At 23.5% G+C, this 19,559-nt stretch overlaps 2 protein-coding genes across 2 annotated transcripts; both read left to right on the forward strand.

The window, feature by feature from the left end:
* Positions 1–5,998: 5,998 nt before the first annotated feature.
* On the forward strand, positions 5,999–11,020 carry LOC112595624 (transforming growth factor beta regulator 1). The gene is made up of 7 exons (XM_025340900.1): positions 5,999–6,268; positions 7,379–7,490; positions 9,148–9,216; positions 9,711–9,817; positions 9,986–10,131; positions 10,217–10,448; positions 10,843–11,020. The coding sequence occupies exons 1-7, from the start codon at positions 6,152–6,154 to the stop codon at positions 10,939–10,941; spliced, it is 882 nt and encodes a 293-aa protein (XP_025196685.1). The 5' UTR covers positions 5,999–6,151; the 3' UTR covers positions 10,942–11,020.
* Positions 11,021–15,077: 4,057 nt separating this feature from the next.
* On the forward strand, positions 15,078–18,614 carry LOC112595672 (interaptin-like). Its single transcript, XM_025340961.1, has 10 exons — positions 15,078–15,165; positions 16,340–16,490; positions 16,574–16,712; positions 16,805–16,979; positions 17,276–17,381; positions 17,472–17,559; positions 17,634–17,816; positions 17,887–18,111; positions 18,169–18,317; positions 18,472–18,614. The coding sequence occupies exons 1-10, from the start codon at positions 15,102–15,104 to the stop codon at positions 18,587–18,589; spliced, it is 1,398 nt and encodes a 465-aa protein (XP_025196746.1). The 5' UTR covers positions 15,078–15,101; the 3' UTR covers positions 18,590–18,614.
* The last annotated feature ends 945 nt before the right edge of the window (positions 18,615–19,559 follow it).

The raw sequence follows: 19,559 nt of genomic DNA on the forward strand, positions 1-19,559 counted from the left end.
GGTTAGGGGATACGCAAAAAAAAAAATATAATGACCGAAAAAATTTAATTTGGTGTATTTAAAATTTAAATTGGTTTGTTATTTAAGAAATATTTAATAATTCAATAACCATTGACACAAAAATGACTTTTTCATAATACATATATAATAAGTAGGTACATAATATATTATAACATTATATTCTTACTTCCCTCTACTACAACTCTATATAGTTATTATAGTTACTTAGGAAATTTAGATTATTCCCTATACCTTATGTACCTACGCTTACTTCTATTATTTTTTTTTTTTTTCATGAACCCTTCAAAATTAAAAAGGACACTCTTATACCTATAAATACATGGATTAGAAGCGTATAATATTAATATGCGAGTCCAGTTACATAATACTTCGTCGAGCATGACTATCCAGTCGGACCTGATAAGTTTTTGTGTGTAGAAATAATATCTAAATAGCTACTCAAAGTAAGTGGATGGTTTATATGTGTTGATGTTTAATTATAAACTATGAAACAATAGTAATGACTAATAAGAGTTTCTGCCTTCTGGTAATAAAATGTTGCTGCATTGTTCAAAAACGCATTAATCACACACACAAAGTAAAATATTTGAGGAAATTATATATTATTTTACATTAATTTTGCTACTTTTGTGTTAATGAAAAATGTGTTTATACTTTTGGTTTTCAGGTACTTGTTGCATCGTTGTTGGGTTTCCAAATACTTCTCTAAAGCTTTTGTATTTGTTTGTGTTTCACATTCCATAGTAGTATAGTAATAGTATAATATGTTTTATGGTCAACTAGTTGCCGCATAGTTTGCTGGTTGAACGGTCATCTTCGATTATATGCGTATAGGTGTGTGTAGGTATACAATAAAAAACAGTAAATGATTTATACATTTAAAAGAATTAAATATTTGAAAATTTGTTTAAAATATTTTTTGGGACTTTGCAGGGGATATGTCCTATATCCCTGGACTCCCGTGAAACCACTACCTCGCTATGAGAATATTATTGTCCTCTAGTCTGCACATCATTAGCTATCACTTACTGTACATACGAGTATTGTCTGCAATCTATCTACTAGTGTATAGTATAATACTGTACATAGTAGCCTAGGTACTACATATAAGTAATATACCAAAAATTATTCAATAAAGAATGAATAAAATATCAACAGAATTAAACGATAATTGTATATTAACATCAGAGAAACCGTGTTAATCGAACATTTGTTTATTGTTAACAGTATACAAAACAAAATACGTATAAATAACATCTCAATGTAATATACTTGGAATTTTCTTGAGTATAAACTATAATTATTTATTATGTGTAGCCCTAACCAGTAATTGTTTAGTGATTATATTAAATTATTAAATATGATGACTTGTAATAATTATTATTCCAGGCACGTCAACTTTGTACAATATTCGTACCTACTTGCCTATATGAAATGTACAATTAAATACAAGCAAGAGATAATTTACGAGTTTAACTATAATACTATATACAATACAATAGCTAAACGATATTCATATTATTCTTATGTACCACGGGTAATGAAAAATTAAATAATAATAAGCAGTATTTACCAGTTACTAAGACTGGGCGTTAACAATTTAAAATCAATCATTATGAAATATTATACTGATATGTTATATACATAATATGCTTATATATTTATTTATAAGCTAAAAAAGAGGAAAAGTAGGTAATCGCTCTCCTTGTACAATAGGTATGTCGAGTATTAGATTTTTTTTGATTTTTTAATAATAATAATAATAATACAATCAGTTGAATTAATGCAAAATACTTTGCATTTGAAAATTTCATGGTGTGGATAAAACATATTAATATAGGCACGTTAAAAAAAGTTTCAAGTTCTTACGAATAATATTTTTGAGTTACCAAAAAGTTATAAAAATCGTTATTCTTCGTTTAATTTTCTAATTCCATCCAAATTTAAATTTCAAAGGGCTTATGCCTTATTTATTTTTAAATATTTTTATTTTAATATATATGAATTAAACTCACGGAGAAATGGGGAACTTTGTACTAAATTTTCAAGCCTTAGGCATAACAATTGAATATTTTATAAATTTTTAATTACTAAATAGTTTGTTCGTCTTCGTGATTTTGACAATTTTCAATTTTGACTAGATTTAAAAGGTAACACACTGTTACTTCAAAAATTAATTAGTTGTTTCATTTAATATCTCGTTGATGAAATATTTTAGATATATTTATTTCATAAAATTCAATTAATTATAAATACTTATAATATTAAATGCATTAAATGTTAATTAAATTAATAAATGAAATCAGTTTTAAGTAAAAAATTTTAGAATATTTCTTGTTTTAGGTACTTGCTAATCCATTATTTTTAATATTGCCACTTCAGAAATGTATAGGAAAACTTAATGCCCATGATCCCTAGCATAAAATAACATTATGTCCTTACTAATACAGTGTTGATGTTCAATTTTTATCTTGCCTATTGGCTCAATCAAAATAGAAAATGCGTTAATATAGAATTGAAAATACCCATTGCCTATAGGTAAGTACATATTAAATGTATCCATCCTAAAAAAGATAAAACACGCTACCTATGGTTCTTCTCCTTAATCAAAAATAAAACAATCCATAAAATTATATGAATAATACTATTGTTATGCAAAATTAACATTTGTTTTAATCAAACATGAAAAGTTGCTTAACGTAATTGTTAACAAATAATATTTTGAACTCGAAAACTGAAGGTAATAATATGCTTGTCAACAATTAGAATATAATTCACTAGCGCTATCTACTAGCAAAAGTAGGACCATAAAATTGATTGACGCCGCACTATACCCGCACGAGTTGTCACTGCTTTAGACGTTTTAGTAGACATAACAGTTTTAGTAAGTACATAACAGCAAATTTAGTAAATTTATCCTCAGCAGATCACGTTTAGCTCGGTTTGTTTAAAAATTAGAATGAATCGACCTATTATGAAACTTGATAATAAGAACATTACCCATGTTCGTATATTGGTTTTTAACGATTAATCAGTTTTGAAGTGAGTTATGAGCATTTTTAATTTACGCTTCATTATATACGCATAATTTTCAAACAAATTGAACAATCCTAAAAACCAACATACGAACACAGATCGTATAATATGTCCTTACCTTCGTGTTTCATTATAGGTCGGTTCACTCCAGTTTTTAAACTAACAGAGCTAAACGTAATCCGTTGAGTGTAAATTTGTCATGTTATGGTACTTGTAAAACGAAGACAACACATGCGTGTATGGTGTCCTCTTGTGATAGGTACTACAATTTTTTTTAAGATTTACGATGTTAGAGAAAAGACTGAATAATTTATTAATTGCAAACAACAAAATAAAAATAAAAAGATATAATTAATCAAAAATATATAGGTAGGTACTTAAAGTATGTTTTTGAAAATGTCTTAAATGAATAATAGATAACTTAAATAATGACTTAATACTTTTTAAATTTTACCAGTATTTAATATTCTTACAAAAAATGATAGGTACCTATATACAATGAAGTTTTCAACATTTTAATTATATTTAAACTATTTACACCACAAACCTATTCATACCGTTCTACTGTACGTTAATGTATACTTAATATCAGCTATCTAGTACCTAAGTAGTAATATTATGTGAAATAATATTATAATATAATACCTAGGTATGTATTGTAGTTTATTTTAATCAAAAATTAATTCAACCTATATTCCTAAAAGCAATAAAAATGTATTAAAAATATCTATAAAAGAATAGACTGACTATCTTCACTCAAAATTGTTTATTATAAGCAATGTTTTATCATTTAATTCCAATTGAACACATCCATTACAGACTAAAGTGAATTACTCAATAACGAATACACTTGACACCAACTATATAACAGAGCAACTGCCAACTTCTTTATTTTAACATTTTTTTATGTATTTATATTATTACTAAAACTAAATTTTTAAAAATAAATAAATGTTGACAGTTGAAAAATAATCTCTTTTTTATACATATATCATGTAATAGTTACAAACTATTCTCTTTCATGGTGTAAAAATATGAATCAATCTACAAAATAATTGTGTTACTGATTAAATTTTTTTAAAAAAATATGTGTAATTGATAACATCAATTTGCTTATTTTTATCTTAAACTGTGCGCCCCAACCATGGTTTTTTAATTTTTAATATTCAATCAAAACTGGCAAGTGCATGACTAATTATGCTGCAGGATGGTTCTGGAAAAATAAGTTTCTTACAAAATAATATAAAAATAATTTTTAAAATATTTTCATTAGTTCTTTAAAATACAAAATATAAATATGCAGGGTATCTATAAAAATAATTTGTTATTTACATTATTAAACAATATACTTTTTTTAAATACAATAAATAACATAGTAAATAGCTTGGAATCTACCAATATTAACCTTTATCAGACAGAAATGTAGATATGAAAATCAAATTAATGATTTAGTGCTTAGATAATATCAATGAAATAATGGTTGAGAATGTTTGAAGATTTTAACTAAATTTAAATAAATTGTAAAATAAAATTGATACTGACAAATTGATTAAGATTACTTTAAATTTATTGACTATTAAAACTGACTTGTGCACAACATTTAGTATGTCTAATTTAGTAAAATTAACCAGTTAGATGTCATCTAATTCCTAATATTCCATGCCAAATATGTTTATGTAAGTTAGAAACAATCGGTCAGAGACTATATTATAATCATTTTATAATGCAAAACTCAACAACAGTTGTGGTTTCCGCGCCCAGAACACGATATATACATAAAAACATAAAAATCACATCTTAAATCTGTTCTTTTCTTCTACATTTTGTAAGCGATAGACAAAACTGTTCCTTTAAATTTAAGCTATGGCAACTGTAAACAAAAAAAATTTTGAGTACAATTTTTTATGATTATCTCAACACATAACAAATTATGTTAATAATCAAATTATAGTTACCTAGGTACTTAAAATGTATGACAGTGTAATTCTGTTTGATAAATAGACTAAATATACAATTTTAATTTTGGCAATAGCTACCTACATAAAAGACCAAAATGTCATTCTTATTCAGCCTCTCTCAATAGAATAGAGTATACTACAACGTTTACCAAACATATGGTATACAACTATACCTACTATCATTGTTTCTAAAATTAAATATAAATTTCTAATATGTTTAAAACAAATGTCTGCCATCCATATGGTATTGACTGATAATCATATGTCAACTGATGTAGTCAAAATTATAATCGTCCGCAAACTTAAACATAAACAAAAAACATTCATTGAAACGCTTGATACAATTTAAACTGAAGTTATAAACTTGAACATAGTTGTAAGTTTAATAATTATTATGTGAAGTCAAAAATATGATAATCGTAAATTATGAAAAATAAATAAATAACATACAAAATAATTTATTACAATTTATAGATACCTATAGAATATTGTGGCATTTGTTGATAACTAATAAGTATCATGAGTCATGACAAATCATCATTCTAAGTATCACTTTTGATTTGTGGTGATGATTAATAAACTGTTTTCATTTTTCAAATCAGTGATCAACTATGAATGGACAAAAATTAATAAAATTGTCTTTCAGAGTTACAGACAAATAGAAACACAATGTAGACAAAAACATAATATATTATGCACGCAGACTAGAATCACGACTACATAATATACTAGACAACTACAAATAGAGTACTCAATAGTCAATACTATAATAATAATAATAATAATAAATTATAAAAATGAATATTAGAATAATATTATGTTTTTGAATGATAATCTATTATTTACACACTATTATCTATGACCATAGTATCAACCACTTTGGTATCAATAAAATATTGTTTACATATATTATCTATTGTAATTCCTATAATCTATTATCACGACTTAAGAGTTATGATATTTGTTTTTATTCTAACTTTCTAGTTTCTAATGTTTACGTATTAATATTATGAGATTTGTTGTTCTTAATTATCCAATTTAAACAATTTTAACTTACAAACTTAATATTGTTATATCGATTATTGAATACTGTGAATATCTATTTGAAATTTACAAATTAACTTTATATTTTAATAATGCGTCCTGTAGTAGATAGCCGAAATGTTTGGATTAATAATTATGTTAATAATCCTAATATTCGATACGATTTTAAACGTAGAAAATTGAAGAGGGTTATTAAAGATTTGATATATGTAAGTACAATAAATCTTATTATTAACTTATTATTTGTCATCATACAGCAGAAACAACCACAGATCATTTATTTCCTATATTAAACATATATTTTTACAGTTAGATATTTTAGACTTATTATATCCTTTATCAGGTCATTTTACTAAATCAAATATATTAAAGTATTTTTTTTCAAAGTATTGTGGTCTTATCAACCAATAATATACAAAATCATATTATGTACCATATACATAAAATACTAATCTCATTTACAAGACTTGACTATTCAAATATTCAATAATCATTTAATAATTTTTTCCATCAAGTGTTGTAAATATTGATTTTTAATAAAATTTATTATTGTATACAAAATAAAATAATTTTTGTTTTATATTTATGTTGCACCATTGCAGTTGAAAATTTCAATATATAATTGCTATTGAATATATTCCAAAATAATTAACGGTGAATTAAAACCTTAATTAGTTCTAAATTAGTTATATTGAGCTTGAATTAAATGGAATATTGGAATATGTAAATAACAAATTAACTAGAATGTTTTCAAATAATTTATTTCCTACTTTACTTGGGAAAAATATGGAAATACTTTGTTTTAAATTTCTGAAAAATTTGTACTGAATCAAATAAACACAAATATTCAAAGGTTGGATAACATAATATATTTTATTATAATAAATTTATTCTCTTGAAGCTTAAAAATGTAAAAATGTAAGCGATTTAATATAAGAATAGAACTTTATATAATTTATAGATGTATTTACATGTTATATTATTATATTCTATAATACAACCTTAGATATAGTGTAGTACGTGTTTAAAATTAAAAAATAAACATAAAAAAAAAATTAATTAAATTACTATAAAAAAATTGAAAATAGATAATTTTATAAATTAAAAATAAATATTTTCTAGTGTTATCCACTAAAAGTATTGTATACAATATTAAGGTACTATAATACTCATATAAAGTATCATTTCATCCTTCGCTTGTAATGTACTACCATACTAGTATAGGTAAATAAGATAAATTCTCATGAGTATTTATTGAAATAGTATACTTTTTGTACAACTTTTTATTTAATTATATTTACTTTACAAATTAATTTAAGGAAAATGCTGCCATTTGTGATGAAATATCGCAAAATCAAGAAAAATTATTAATTTTGCGAGAAGAATGCAAGTTTTTAACTAAAAAGTTAAAAATATTTGAACCACAATTAGGTAATTAAATATTAATTTTATTATCATTGTATAGATATATTAGTTATGTATGATTAAAATTATAGAATTTAGTCGTAGACTCGGTTGTAGATTTACACTTAGGCACAACAATTTTATGAATCAATATTTAATTAAATTTATTTGGATCCTTTTTAAAAATGTTTGGTATAGCTGTATTTGTATTGTGACTAGAGACAACTAACTCTTGATTCAAAGTCTGTCTGATTAAATTTATAATTTAAAGACTTAAATTACTTATATTAACTCTAATTATTGTTTGTTAAATTAAATTAAAACATTTGAAAAAAATAAGGATATTACTTATTAGTGTTTGCTCTGTTGTCAATAATGTAATTGCTATGGTAAAATAATAAGGTATGATGGAAATTTAATGATAGATATGCATACTCATTACTTTGTTAACTATCGGTATCCAGTTTATATTTTTTTTAATTGGTTGTATCATGATAAATATATGTTACCGTAAATGCCCGATCACTAGGTAAACCTAGGTTTTATTAGTTAATGTTAGGTAGTTAGGTTTTACTGTTTGTACTCAGTAAATGCTAAAATTCTTAATTTTATTCGGGCTTTTACTAAACACGTTGTGTACATCCTAGGATATACAAATTGAGTTAGTAAAAGCTGATCAATACATGACACATAACATTTAAGCTACGTAAAAATTATAATTATATATTATTAAAACAAATTACTGACAGTTATTTAAATTCATTTTTATTTTGAATAAAGAATTTAAATAACTGTCAGTAGTTTGTTTTAATAATATATAATTATAATTTTACCTTTACGCAGTTTAAATGTTATGTGTCGCGTATTGATCAACTTTTACTAAGTAAATTTGTATATCCTAGGATGTACACAACGTGTTTAATAAAAGCCTGAATAAAATTAAGAATTTCAGCATTTACTGAGTACAAACAGTAAAACTTAACATTAACTAATAAAACCTAGATTTACCTAGTGATCGGGCATTTACGGTAATATACGGTAATATATAATGTACTATGAGGTTAACTGAATTAAATGATGTGTTCAAAACCTGACAAACTTCAATTTGTTATCATCATACCTTATTTTCTTGTAGTAAAAGCTATTAATTATAAGTATAAAATATAAAAATTAACCATTATAAATCATAACATAGATTTCTATACAAGAAGTCATTGTTGTCATGTAATCTGATGGTTCATTCAAATGATATCTATTAGAATTTATGTTCACATCTGTTGAACCAAACTTTTAGACTAGACATTAACGTGTTAATAAATTATAGTTAACAATTTTAATACATTTATTTTCATTTTTAATCTTACTATTAACTTTTAAATTTTTAATAAGTTTAACAAATACAATTTTATGCATGTTTAACAATATATTTTTATTAATAAAATTTGTATATATTACATGAAATTAAGTTAATTTTGTATGTTATAATTTAAGCTAACTCATTTAACTAATTAACTTGAAATTTATCTGTACTATTTACTAAGTAAAATCATGTGCTATTACATAAAAACGTGTATTTAATTTTTATTGTCTTTAATTTTAAATCTAACAGTTAACAAGTTATATAAATTATCAAGTAACTATCTTATTATTTTAAAAGTCATATAACAATGATATTTATTTTCAGATGTTCCAACCAATGTAAAAACACCTCAAGCAAAAAAGGCAACTCCAAGAAAAAAACCAACTACTAATGGTATGTACTTTTTTATTATTTTTAATATTTAAGAAAATACAAATGTCTATAAAATTAAAAATTAAAGTAAATTGTGTACTATTTACTTTATTCAGGAATGGTTAGCTTATATCATAGGAATGCACATGAGTAGAGCTGATTAGGCTTTAGTCCCACCTGAGCTTTTTTTATACATGAGTAGGTGCTTGGTACAATGGTACCTAAGAAAGTAGTAAGGTGTTATTTCGGCGAAAATTGATAGTGAAATACATCACAATCATAGATATTTACACTATTAAAGATAATATACTGGTTATCCATAGACATAATTTTTTCTTGTGTGGCCATGATGGAAGGATGGGAGGGTGGATGGTCTGATTAAATTTAGCCATACCTGACTCAAGTTTGCGCATACCTATGGTTTATATTTATAAATTATTTGATTATAATTAATTAGCCTTGTATCAATCCAAAAATTAAAATTTTCTCCAAAGATTACACATTTTTATTTACAGGTGTAACACCTAAGCCAAGACGTCCTGCTGTTAAACATAAGAAAAATATTATTGAAGTCCAAGAACCAATAACTAGTGGAAATGTTACCATTTACAGCTTTGGAGAAGTGAGTTTAATAATAATTTTTATGGGATAAATGTATCTTAACTTTCCAGTCATAACTATATTTTCAAACACTAAAATATATTTTTATTATTTTGATATTAAATGTTTTTCATAATTATATATGTTTGTATTTAATATTTATCAAAAAAAATTGTACTAATTATTTCAGATTGTTTATGATACACCATTTTATTACACAGACTGTGCAATTTATCCAGCTGGATATTATGCATCAAGAACTTATGCTCATTTCAGAAATATATTCGCCAAATGTGTTTATCATTGCAAAGTTATAAAGGCTGGTTCATCTCCAAGGTTCATAAAAAATTTTCATATCCTTATGGATAATGGATATGGATTATGAAATTAAATTATGGATATATTTATTTTTTTAATTTAGATTTGAGATCATGGATCATGAAAAACATTTCAAAGTCACTGGCTTAAGCACTGATGAATGCCATAGTCATCTTATTTCATTAATTAATAAATTGCTAGGTGCTGAAGATTTAATACCTGCAAATAGAAATGGTGATAGATTTTTTGGATTGACCCTACCTCCGGTTCGTATGAAACTACAAGAATCACCAGCATCTAAATTTTGCACTGGATACATTCCATTAGAATTGCAGGTATTATTTTACACACATTTTATTTTTAAGAAAGAAAATCATATGTTTTGTTATCTTTCAGTAATTCACTGTATGATAATCATTTAATTTATTTTGCACACACATTTATTTTTAAATAACTACAGTATAAACTCAATAATATAATATACATGATTAAAGAATAAAATTATCTCTAGTGCTTAATAAACTTGTTATTTCATAAAAAAACATTTGTACCTAGTACAAAAATATTCAACTAAAGTTATGATATGTTAAAAGCAATGCTTTGCTCTGAAAGAAAACTAATAATTTATGGTGTCCTTATTTTATTATTATAAAAATATATTGATTTTAATCAACCATACAGTTTAAATTATTTAACTTTTATGTATAAAACTACATTAATATTTTTTAGTCAGACAATCATGAATCTGAATTAAAGGCTGAAAGTGATCCTGCTGTGAGTTTCGAGGGTCTACATAATACATTGAACAGATTTCGATCTAGACATTAAGGAGTGTTATTAATTATTATAATACTAGTTTTTTACTTAAGTGTATATTAATGTGATAAGCAATTAATGTAATTTTATGAAACAAGTGTATACTATTTTATTAATTTTATTATTAAACATAAAAAAAAATTAATTCCAAATGAATTTATATTATATTCAGTATTTCCAAAAATATATTTTAACTATCAATCATTTAATACTAATAAATAATAATTGTAGTAGGATCAATGCTATTAACACTGTCTTATGGTGGTATTGTCAGAAAATTTGATAACAATAATAAAATAAATGCAATGTTTTTGAAAAAAATGAAATTAATACCGTAATATTACAAGTAAAATAAATAAATTTAGTATGAATATTAAAAAAACATATAATATAAGCTGATTCGTTTGTCTCTAATTAATATTATTTTTTGTAAATAACAATATAATTATATTTAGCTCAAATTTTAACGCATTAATTACAATGACTTGAGTTAGGACTTTGATGACTTGCATTGCATTTTTTTTCTTTAAGAAAACTTTATATTTGCACGTGTTATCTTCGTCTTACATACATACAACATATCAAATTTTCGTTCAACAGAATCCATTTTATGTTGTTAACATTAGAGTAAATTTACCTATTATTAAACTTAAATGTAACAATTTTATCTAGGCAACAACATAAGCTTTTATTGATATTTTAATTTTAAACTCAGTTATAGCTATATAAAATATTAAAACTTTTAAATGTTCATAACTAGAGCGCGGATTTATAGGCATTAATTTATAATAAATTTATAAGCTCCTCCAAGTACATTTTTACATTTTTTTTAATGCATTATTGTGTATTTTTAGATCCTTAAAATCCTAGATCTAACAATAACCCACTCTATACCTATTTTATTACAGCTGATTTGTAAACTATTACTCATTTGTCCAGCTTTTTCTCATTAATATTTCAGATATTATATTCATAACTATAAAGTTAATAGAACTAAATTGTGGATAAATTAAAATATTATTGAAACATCACAAAAATGTAACATCTTTGCGGGCCAAACAAAATTGGTTCACAGACTAAAGGTTGCCGACTCCTGGTCTAAACAATTATATAAAGCCTAAGCAATGTTAATAGCTATGATAAAATTTACCTATTATCTCATGTCAATTATACCAACTATCCTTAAAATCGGATATAACTTGAGAAAACAAATTTTTATTGGTAGTAGGGATAGTAGAATATATATTAGAATTCAACTTTTTTTGTGTATGTATAAATTTTATTAACCTGTTATACAATTTTAAAATGTATAAAAGTTTAATTATATTGTTTATGAAAACAATAATATGTATAGGTTAGATTAGTGTGTACTGTATAATACACATAATCATAGGCGTCTCCAAGGGGAGCAAGACCCCTAGAATTTTAAATTTGTTACCTAATTATAATAATTTAATGTAACAATGACAAAAAATAATAATGTTCTATAAATAAAATGTATAAAAAATCTTCATTTATTTTTTTAATTAATTTTACCCCTCTCTCCCTAGAAAAATGTCTGGGAACGCTCATGTACATTTTTATAATAAAAACTATTAAAAGCATGAATATGAAATGTAAATTTAACAATTGGTTCTGATTTCTGTTCGTTTAAAGACAAAATGTTTTGAAATTTGTAGTATATAATTAATTTAATTTAACACCAGAGATTACCTATAGGCTATATTGTAATTGCATCATTGTATGTACCTTTTATAATATTATCTATATCTGTGTACTTGGTGTGTATTATTATGTATATTAAATTGTGTTTATTGTTTTTGTGTAATAATTATTATTAAATTATGCTTAATAAAATATTTGCATAGTTGTGTAAGACAAATGGGTTATTTTTTTTTTATCATATTTACATGTATTTATTACAATAATGTGCAAGCATACCATTAAAAATTTTAAAAAATTGACTTGTTTAAATTTTAATACTCCTTTTAAAAATCTTAAATGGTACTAATCAGTTATTCAACACTTCTTAAAATTACTGAACACCACCGTTACTGTAGTTTATAATTTGTATTAAGTGCATAATATTGTATATTAATATGTAATTACTTAAAGCAATTCATCTTTTATTGAAACTACCATAATTTTTCTTAAGGAGGAATTACATTTTTTTTAATTTCAAAACTATGTATACTAATATAACAATTTTTTTGATAATTTACGATTTTGTAAGCCCAAATTTACTTTGATTACAAAGCCTGTAAAAATGTACTAAAAATTATGCTTGATATTTATGCAGTAACAAATCCCGTATCAATTTATTTGCAAAATAAATTAATTAACTATTCACAAGCTTGAAATATAATTGAAACTTTACATAAGAAAATTGAAAAAAAAAAGAAATGAAAATAACATAAACTTTTATACAATATATAAATTCTCTGTCAACAAAAATTAATTTGTTTTTTAATGAAGAAAACCTAATAGGTATTCAAGAAGATTTCACTATTAAGCTTATACCGAAGAAAAAATTAAGACCAAGAGATCGTTGTAATTGAGTTAAAATAGTTAACTTGCCAGTAATGCAATTTTATACTAAATGTATCTAAAAGTTATTTTCATGATAATGAATTAAAATTTTTTTTAAATATACATTTCAATAAAGATGAGGATATTGAAGTTAAACCGACCCAACAAATTTAATGTAACAAATGCACTAAATGTCCAAACTGTGTATTAGTTTTGCTCCAAGAACTGTCATACCAATTTAATTAATTTTGAAATTTGTTCACATTATATAAATCTGTGTTGCTATTACCATCAACACCGACTACTGAGAGAATATTTTTGAAGCTGAAAATAATTAAAACTTAACTTTGGTCTTTAATACACCAAAAACATCTTAATCAATTGATGCTAAATGTTTATTGATTGAAACAGATAAAATAATTGATAACATTTAAAATGAATCTAGTGCACTAAAACATTATTAAGAAAATCAATCACACAATTTATATCACATTAAAAAATATTAATTTGTATATAGTTTAAGGTATTATATCTATTATTTAGATAATACTGTAGTATTATAAATAATTACTCTATGCAACAAACTTTATTGTTTATGTATTTTAATAAAGTACCTTTATAGAATTATAATATTTTGCACTACTTGTAAACACTTTTATCGTTTTAATAAAGACATTTTTGGGAGCTCTTTAAGTACCAGTTCAACAATATAGTTACAATATTATAAGAAAGAGTTAGCCAAATACCTAATGCTAAATGCTCCTATATATGATACCACTTGAGTGTAACAGCTACAAAACTGTCTTTCTCTAAAAATGTTGTCATCTTAGTTGTTAAACTTACCATTACTTTTTCATGATGTTAATGATATGATTTACCAAATTATATGCTATCTTCTTCTAACAATTTAGCGAATTTTCGCTAAGGTAACAAAAGCAAACGATTAGCTGATTATTTACCGACGCGGCATAGGAAGTTTGTTGAGTTAGTTTATCGCTAAAACAATTTTTAATAAACTCTTTGCTCTCGATACCTCTATAAAACCGCACTCAATACTGGTCCGACCAATTTGGTCACAAACTCACGTTCGTTCAGATTAATAGAAAATATTTTAAATCGCATAATATTATATTTTATACCCGGACCATGACAATATTGTCATCCGACTATCCGAACCATGACAAATGACAATATTGTCATGGACCGGACCTCTATCACAGGTTATAAGACCATTATTTATTGTTAAGTCTATGATAGTATGATACAAGGAAAATTATAGCAATAACATTTCCATTTACTGTTGCACTGACCTGCACTGGTTGGCCAATAAGCCAATCTGTATAAATTGGTGCAATATTTATGCACCGACAGTTAACCGGTGTAGTATGGTGGAAAATGCAAATGATAATATTGTTAGATAGTAGCTGTGATGATAATAATCGTCAGGATAGATAAGTATGATTATATGAAATGTTTTTAACTATCACGATTTTGTAACTGACGTTTGACAACCGTTTAATTTTTCTGCCGTTTTTAATTTACAGAAAACGTTTAAAATAATTTGATTGTTTAATACAATGTATCATAAATATAAATTATAAATTATAAAATACATTAATAAATATTAAAAACAAAAATTTAATATGGCAAATAAAATTCAAGGATTGGATTTCAGGAATAAAAATATTATTTTACATATAAACTCAGGTAAGAACATTATGTTTTGGACATTTAATCTCTGAAGAATTTTGGGTACCATAGAATAATTACTACCTACTTTGGATTAGCGATTTTTTTCAAATAATCTGGTGTATGGTAATTAATAATAATTGCATTTGTAATTTTACCAATTATCAAGTATGTATAATAAAACATGTATTTATCTCAAAAACTATTAGAGTTAATTAATTGTTGTTATATATAATTAATTATCCACAAAAAAATGTATGTTTAAAAAGACTAGTATGGAAACTAATATATTGTGAATAAAATGCACAATGAAAATTGACAACTAAAAATAATTTTATGGATCTTGATTAAATTGAAATATATTAAGCTTAAGTACAATTAAATTTAATTATTAACTATAAAGCTTTATCAAGGATTTTTGTGTAAAAAGTTTTATATCTGCCTGGTAATATTAAAAATATTTTTATCAAAATCATCATGTAAAAAAAAAAAAATGTTATCGAACAAAAATAATGAAATGTTTTCTTTTAAAATCTTTATCAAAATTTACAATGCAAGTTAATTGAACTACTGTTTGTCAAATCTCTGGTATGTTTTGGTTATACTTTCTACACAAAATTTTATATGTAATTGTTTTTACATTTTAATTATAATTTTTGGTTCTCAGACTTTTAACATAAAAAAATAAATAAATAAAAGAAATAGAAAATTCTATGTAAAATGCTACATTAAATGAAAAAATATAAATAAATAGTTTTTTAGTTAGCTGCTAACTAATTTATATACTTAATAAGTTTAAATAAATAATTTGATTAATTTTCAAAAAATTTCAATTAAGTATTTTGATATGTTATTTTAAGACAATTTTGTAATCTACAATATATTATAATATAAAGAGGTCTGCCTAACAAAACTTAACATATTACCAAAATGACATCAATTGAAGTTGTTACATCATGCATAAATACCTATTATTTATGTTTCCTAGAAATATGTTTTCATTAATTGATAGAAAAATAGTTAAAATAGAGTTTTTCATTTTTAATAAAAATTTGGTTTATCCATAATGATTATAATTATTACATTTAATATTCTTAACATACCTATATTAAAATTAGTAATGTAAATATAAATTATTTGTGTCTATTATCAAATATGTAATAATAGTATGTATATAATTATACTTTTTTAGCCTATGGATTTGGTTTAGTTAAAGGATCTATTATAATTTACGCAACATTGATGGACCAAAAATATCAAACAGCTATATTTCCAGTCAATCAAAATGAACTGAAATTTGCCTCAGATATTATATGGTGTATAAATAATGATACATTAAAAAAGTAAAAATTAAAAATTATATTTCTTTCTTCAAAACACTTATTTTCTTGTAATGGTTTATTTATATTGATTTATACTGTCTAAGGTTAAAAATGTCTAATGCATCTATACGAATTGAATGTTTTCGTATTCCAAATGACAAATCAAGTTTAAATGAAAAGCTTGGTTATCTTTTATTAAAAGTAAAAGGTGCTCAAACTATTAATCCAACATCCAATGATCGTGTAAGTAAACTGATATTAAGTTTCAATACATAAGCATATGCCACTTAATAATTAATTGTTGGTTAAATTCTAATTAACTTTTAAAACTTTAGATAGAAAATAACTCATACAAATTAATAGGATCAAAAAACTGTAGTTATAATCTAAATTTATCATTACGAATTGAAGATTTAAATGATAAAGCTATTGAAAAATCACCAGTAAAAACCAAAAACTCAAATTTGGTAATTAATAAGAATACAATTGTCGAAAATTGTTCGGAAAAAAGTAAAGTATTATTATAATACTTTTATAATTATGTAACTATTTACTAGATATTTCATAAACATATCATGTATAAATTAAATGACCAATAGTTGGTGTTATTTATTTTTAATGGCATAATAAAATAATTATGAAATTAAAAGCAACATTTTATCAATATTATTGCTACTATAGCCATTTAGTCTTGAAACATAATAACCAGTTTAAAAACTATCTAAATGTACAATATATATATATGAAGAATAAATATAATATCTAACCTTATGATTATCATGTACATAACAATATTTTTATTTCAGTAAAAGATGACAAACATTTTAAAGAAAACATTGAAATTGATTTATCAAAACCCAATGTAAATATGGTCGAACAAATTGATGTTTCATTAGAAAAATATGAACAGCAGTAAGTTCTAATAAAATTAATCAAGATTTTATTGTTAAAGAATATACATTTAATTATAATTTATTTAATACAAATTATATTTTTCTTTAGAGATGGATGCACTTATGATATTCAGCAAAAATTAATTGAAGAATTGGAAGATTGGAAAGACAAACAAATGATATTATTTAATGAAAAAGTTATTATTTTATTTTATATTAGGTAACCATAACCATGTTTAAATTATAATTTATTATTATATTATTTATATAGATGAAAACAAAGGAAGAACAACTATTAAAAGAATTTAACAATAAATGGTCTAGTGATAGAAAACGCATTGAAGATGAACTTACTTATGTTATGTCCAAATGTAAAACATTAGCTAAGGATTTAGACAAAATGTCTGATATGTTAAAAGAAAGAGATGCAATTGTAACAGCTAAAGAACTAGAAGTATGATAATTAATGTTATATTTTTGATTATTTTTTTTTCTGTCAATATAAAATATATTATGGTTTTTAGTTAGCTTGTCAAAAAGATAGTATGGACAAAAAGTATATTGGATTAATGCAAAATGCACATTCTTCTAATTCGCAAACAATTAATGAGCTAAATAATAAAATTTTTGAAATGGAAAAAAAATTAAATGAATCTAAAAAAATGAATATTTTACTAAGGAAAGAAAACGAAGAACTGAAGTATAAAAACAATTGTGGTTTTCATGTACAAGAATTAGAGAAAAAAATTGTATGTAATTTAAATTTAAACATATATATATAATTAATAAATAAATATCATGTTTAGTCAAATTTAGAGAGTAAACTTGAAGAAGCTAATAATTCTTGTATGCTCTTCAAAGAGCGGTGGATAGCATCTGTAAGAAAAATTAACCAAATGTACACCAAATTTCATGAAACTAAAACTGATGATCATTTGTTTAGCAATAGACAAAAGTAAATAATTATATTTTTTTTTATTTAATACTTAAAAATAAAATAAATTTGATATTTTCAAGATCAAATATATTTACATTTAGCATTAGATGCTTGGCTAATTTTAAAGTTGTCACATTTATAAAAAATAAACTTAATCTTGTATAATTTTCAGTATTCAAAATATATTAAGTAATCAACTGATAGATCGTCAACACGATGAAGAAAAACTAAGAACACTCTTAAACGATATAAGTAAATTACGGCAAGATATGGCCAACACTAATTATTAATTTAACTGATGTAAAATTTGAAATGTACAACAAATAATTATATTATAATTATAGATTTGTAAGAAACTTTAAAAATTATTGTTTAGAATAATCTGAATTTTAATAAAACTTGTTATGTTCTTATATTTCTAATTTATGCTAAGCATACTGTAGAGTATTTTATGTATAGTAATATTTCAAATTATCACCTATTATCGATAAATTTTCGATAATTTCTTTTAACTCAGTGTTTATCAATAAGTTAGATAAGATAAAATCCAAATGTAAAACATTTTAAATATTGTTAAAAATATTTTTGTTATTATTATGTTAATTTAATTTTCTTGTATCAAAAATCAAATTTTTAAAACTAAATTCTTATTATTTTTTTTTTATCAATGATAACATTATTTTAAACGTACATGGTATAAATTGATATTGATCTAACATAAATGTTTGACAATGACAAAATACTTTATTATTTTAATTTAACTTATTTATATGTTTTTTTATATACTATTAAATCGTAATAAAAAAATATACGATATATGATATTCAAAATAGTTAAAAATATTTTTTTTATTTGCCTATGAATACATTAAGTAATTTTAATTTTTTTTTTAATGTTTTGTATGGATGTTGTCAAATACATTTTTAATCATTCTAAAAGAATGTTAATTTTATTTTTAGTTTTCGTTGAATTGTGTTGAATGAATAATACTGAGTGGATTGACAAAAAATACATAAAAAATTAATTACAAAAATAATAAAAAAAAAAAATCCACTGTAATTCTTTTAACGGTGACATATTTTCATTAAATAATAAGGTTCTCTGGTAGTTTTTTAAAACTAAAAAGGATCTTTCCCCGTTAGTGTTTGAACAAGGCATAGATACAACTAAATTTAAAGCTATTTCCAGATTAGGAAATTAATCGATTAACTTTGATTTTGTTAATTTTTCTTGTAAGCTAAGCACAAATAATATTTCATC

Source organism: Melanaphis sacchari, unplaced genomic scaffold (assembly GCF_002803265.2).
Source record: "Melanaphis sacchari strain LSU unplaced genomic scaffold, SCAv2.0 Contig28_pilon_pilon, whole genome shotgun sequence".
In the NCBI taxonomy this organism is placed as follows: domain Eukaryota; kingdom Metazoa; phylum Arthropoda; class Insecta; order Hemiptera; family Aphididae; genus Melanaphis; species Melanaphis sacchari.

Bases quoted from the DNA above. Each gene is read 5' to 3' on its own strand.
- LOC112595624 (XM_025340900.1), top strand. From the start codon at position 6,152: ATGCGTCCTGTAGTAGATAGCCGAAATGTTTGGATTAATAATTATGTT. The intron at 6,269-7,378 runs GTAAGTACAATA...AATTAATTTAAG, and splicing joins TTATTAAAGATTTGATATAT to GAAAATGCTGCCATTTGTGA. The intron at 7,491-9,147 runs GTAATTAAATAT...ATTTATTTTCAG, and splicing joins AATATTTGAACCACAATTAG to ATGTTCCAACCAATGTAAAA.
- LOC112595672 (XM_025340961.1), top strand. From the start codon at position 15,102: ATGGCAAATAAAATTCAAGGATTGGATTTCAGGAATAAAAATATTATT. The intron at 16,980-17,275 runs GTAAAGTATTAT...TTTTTATTTCAG, and splicing joins CGAAAATTGTTCGGAAAAAA to TAAAAGATGACAAACATTTT. The intron at 17,382-17,471 runs GTAAGTTCTAAT...ATTTTTCTTTAG, and splicing joins TTAGAAAAATATGAACAGCA to AGATGGATGCACTTATGATA.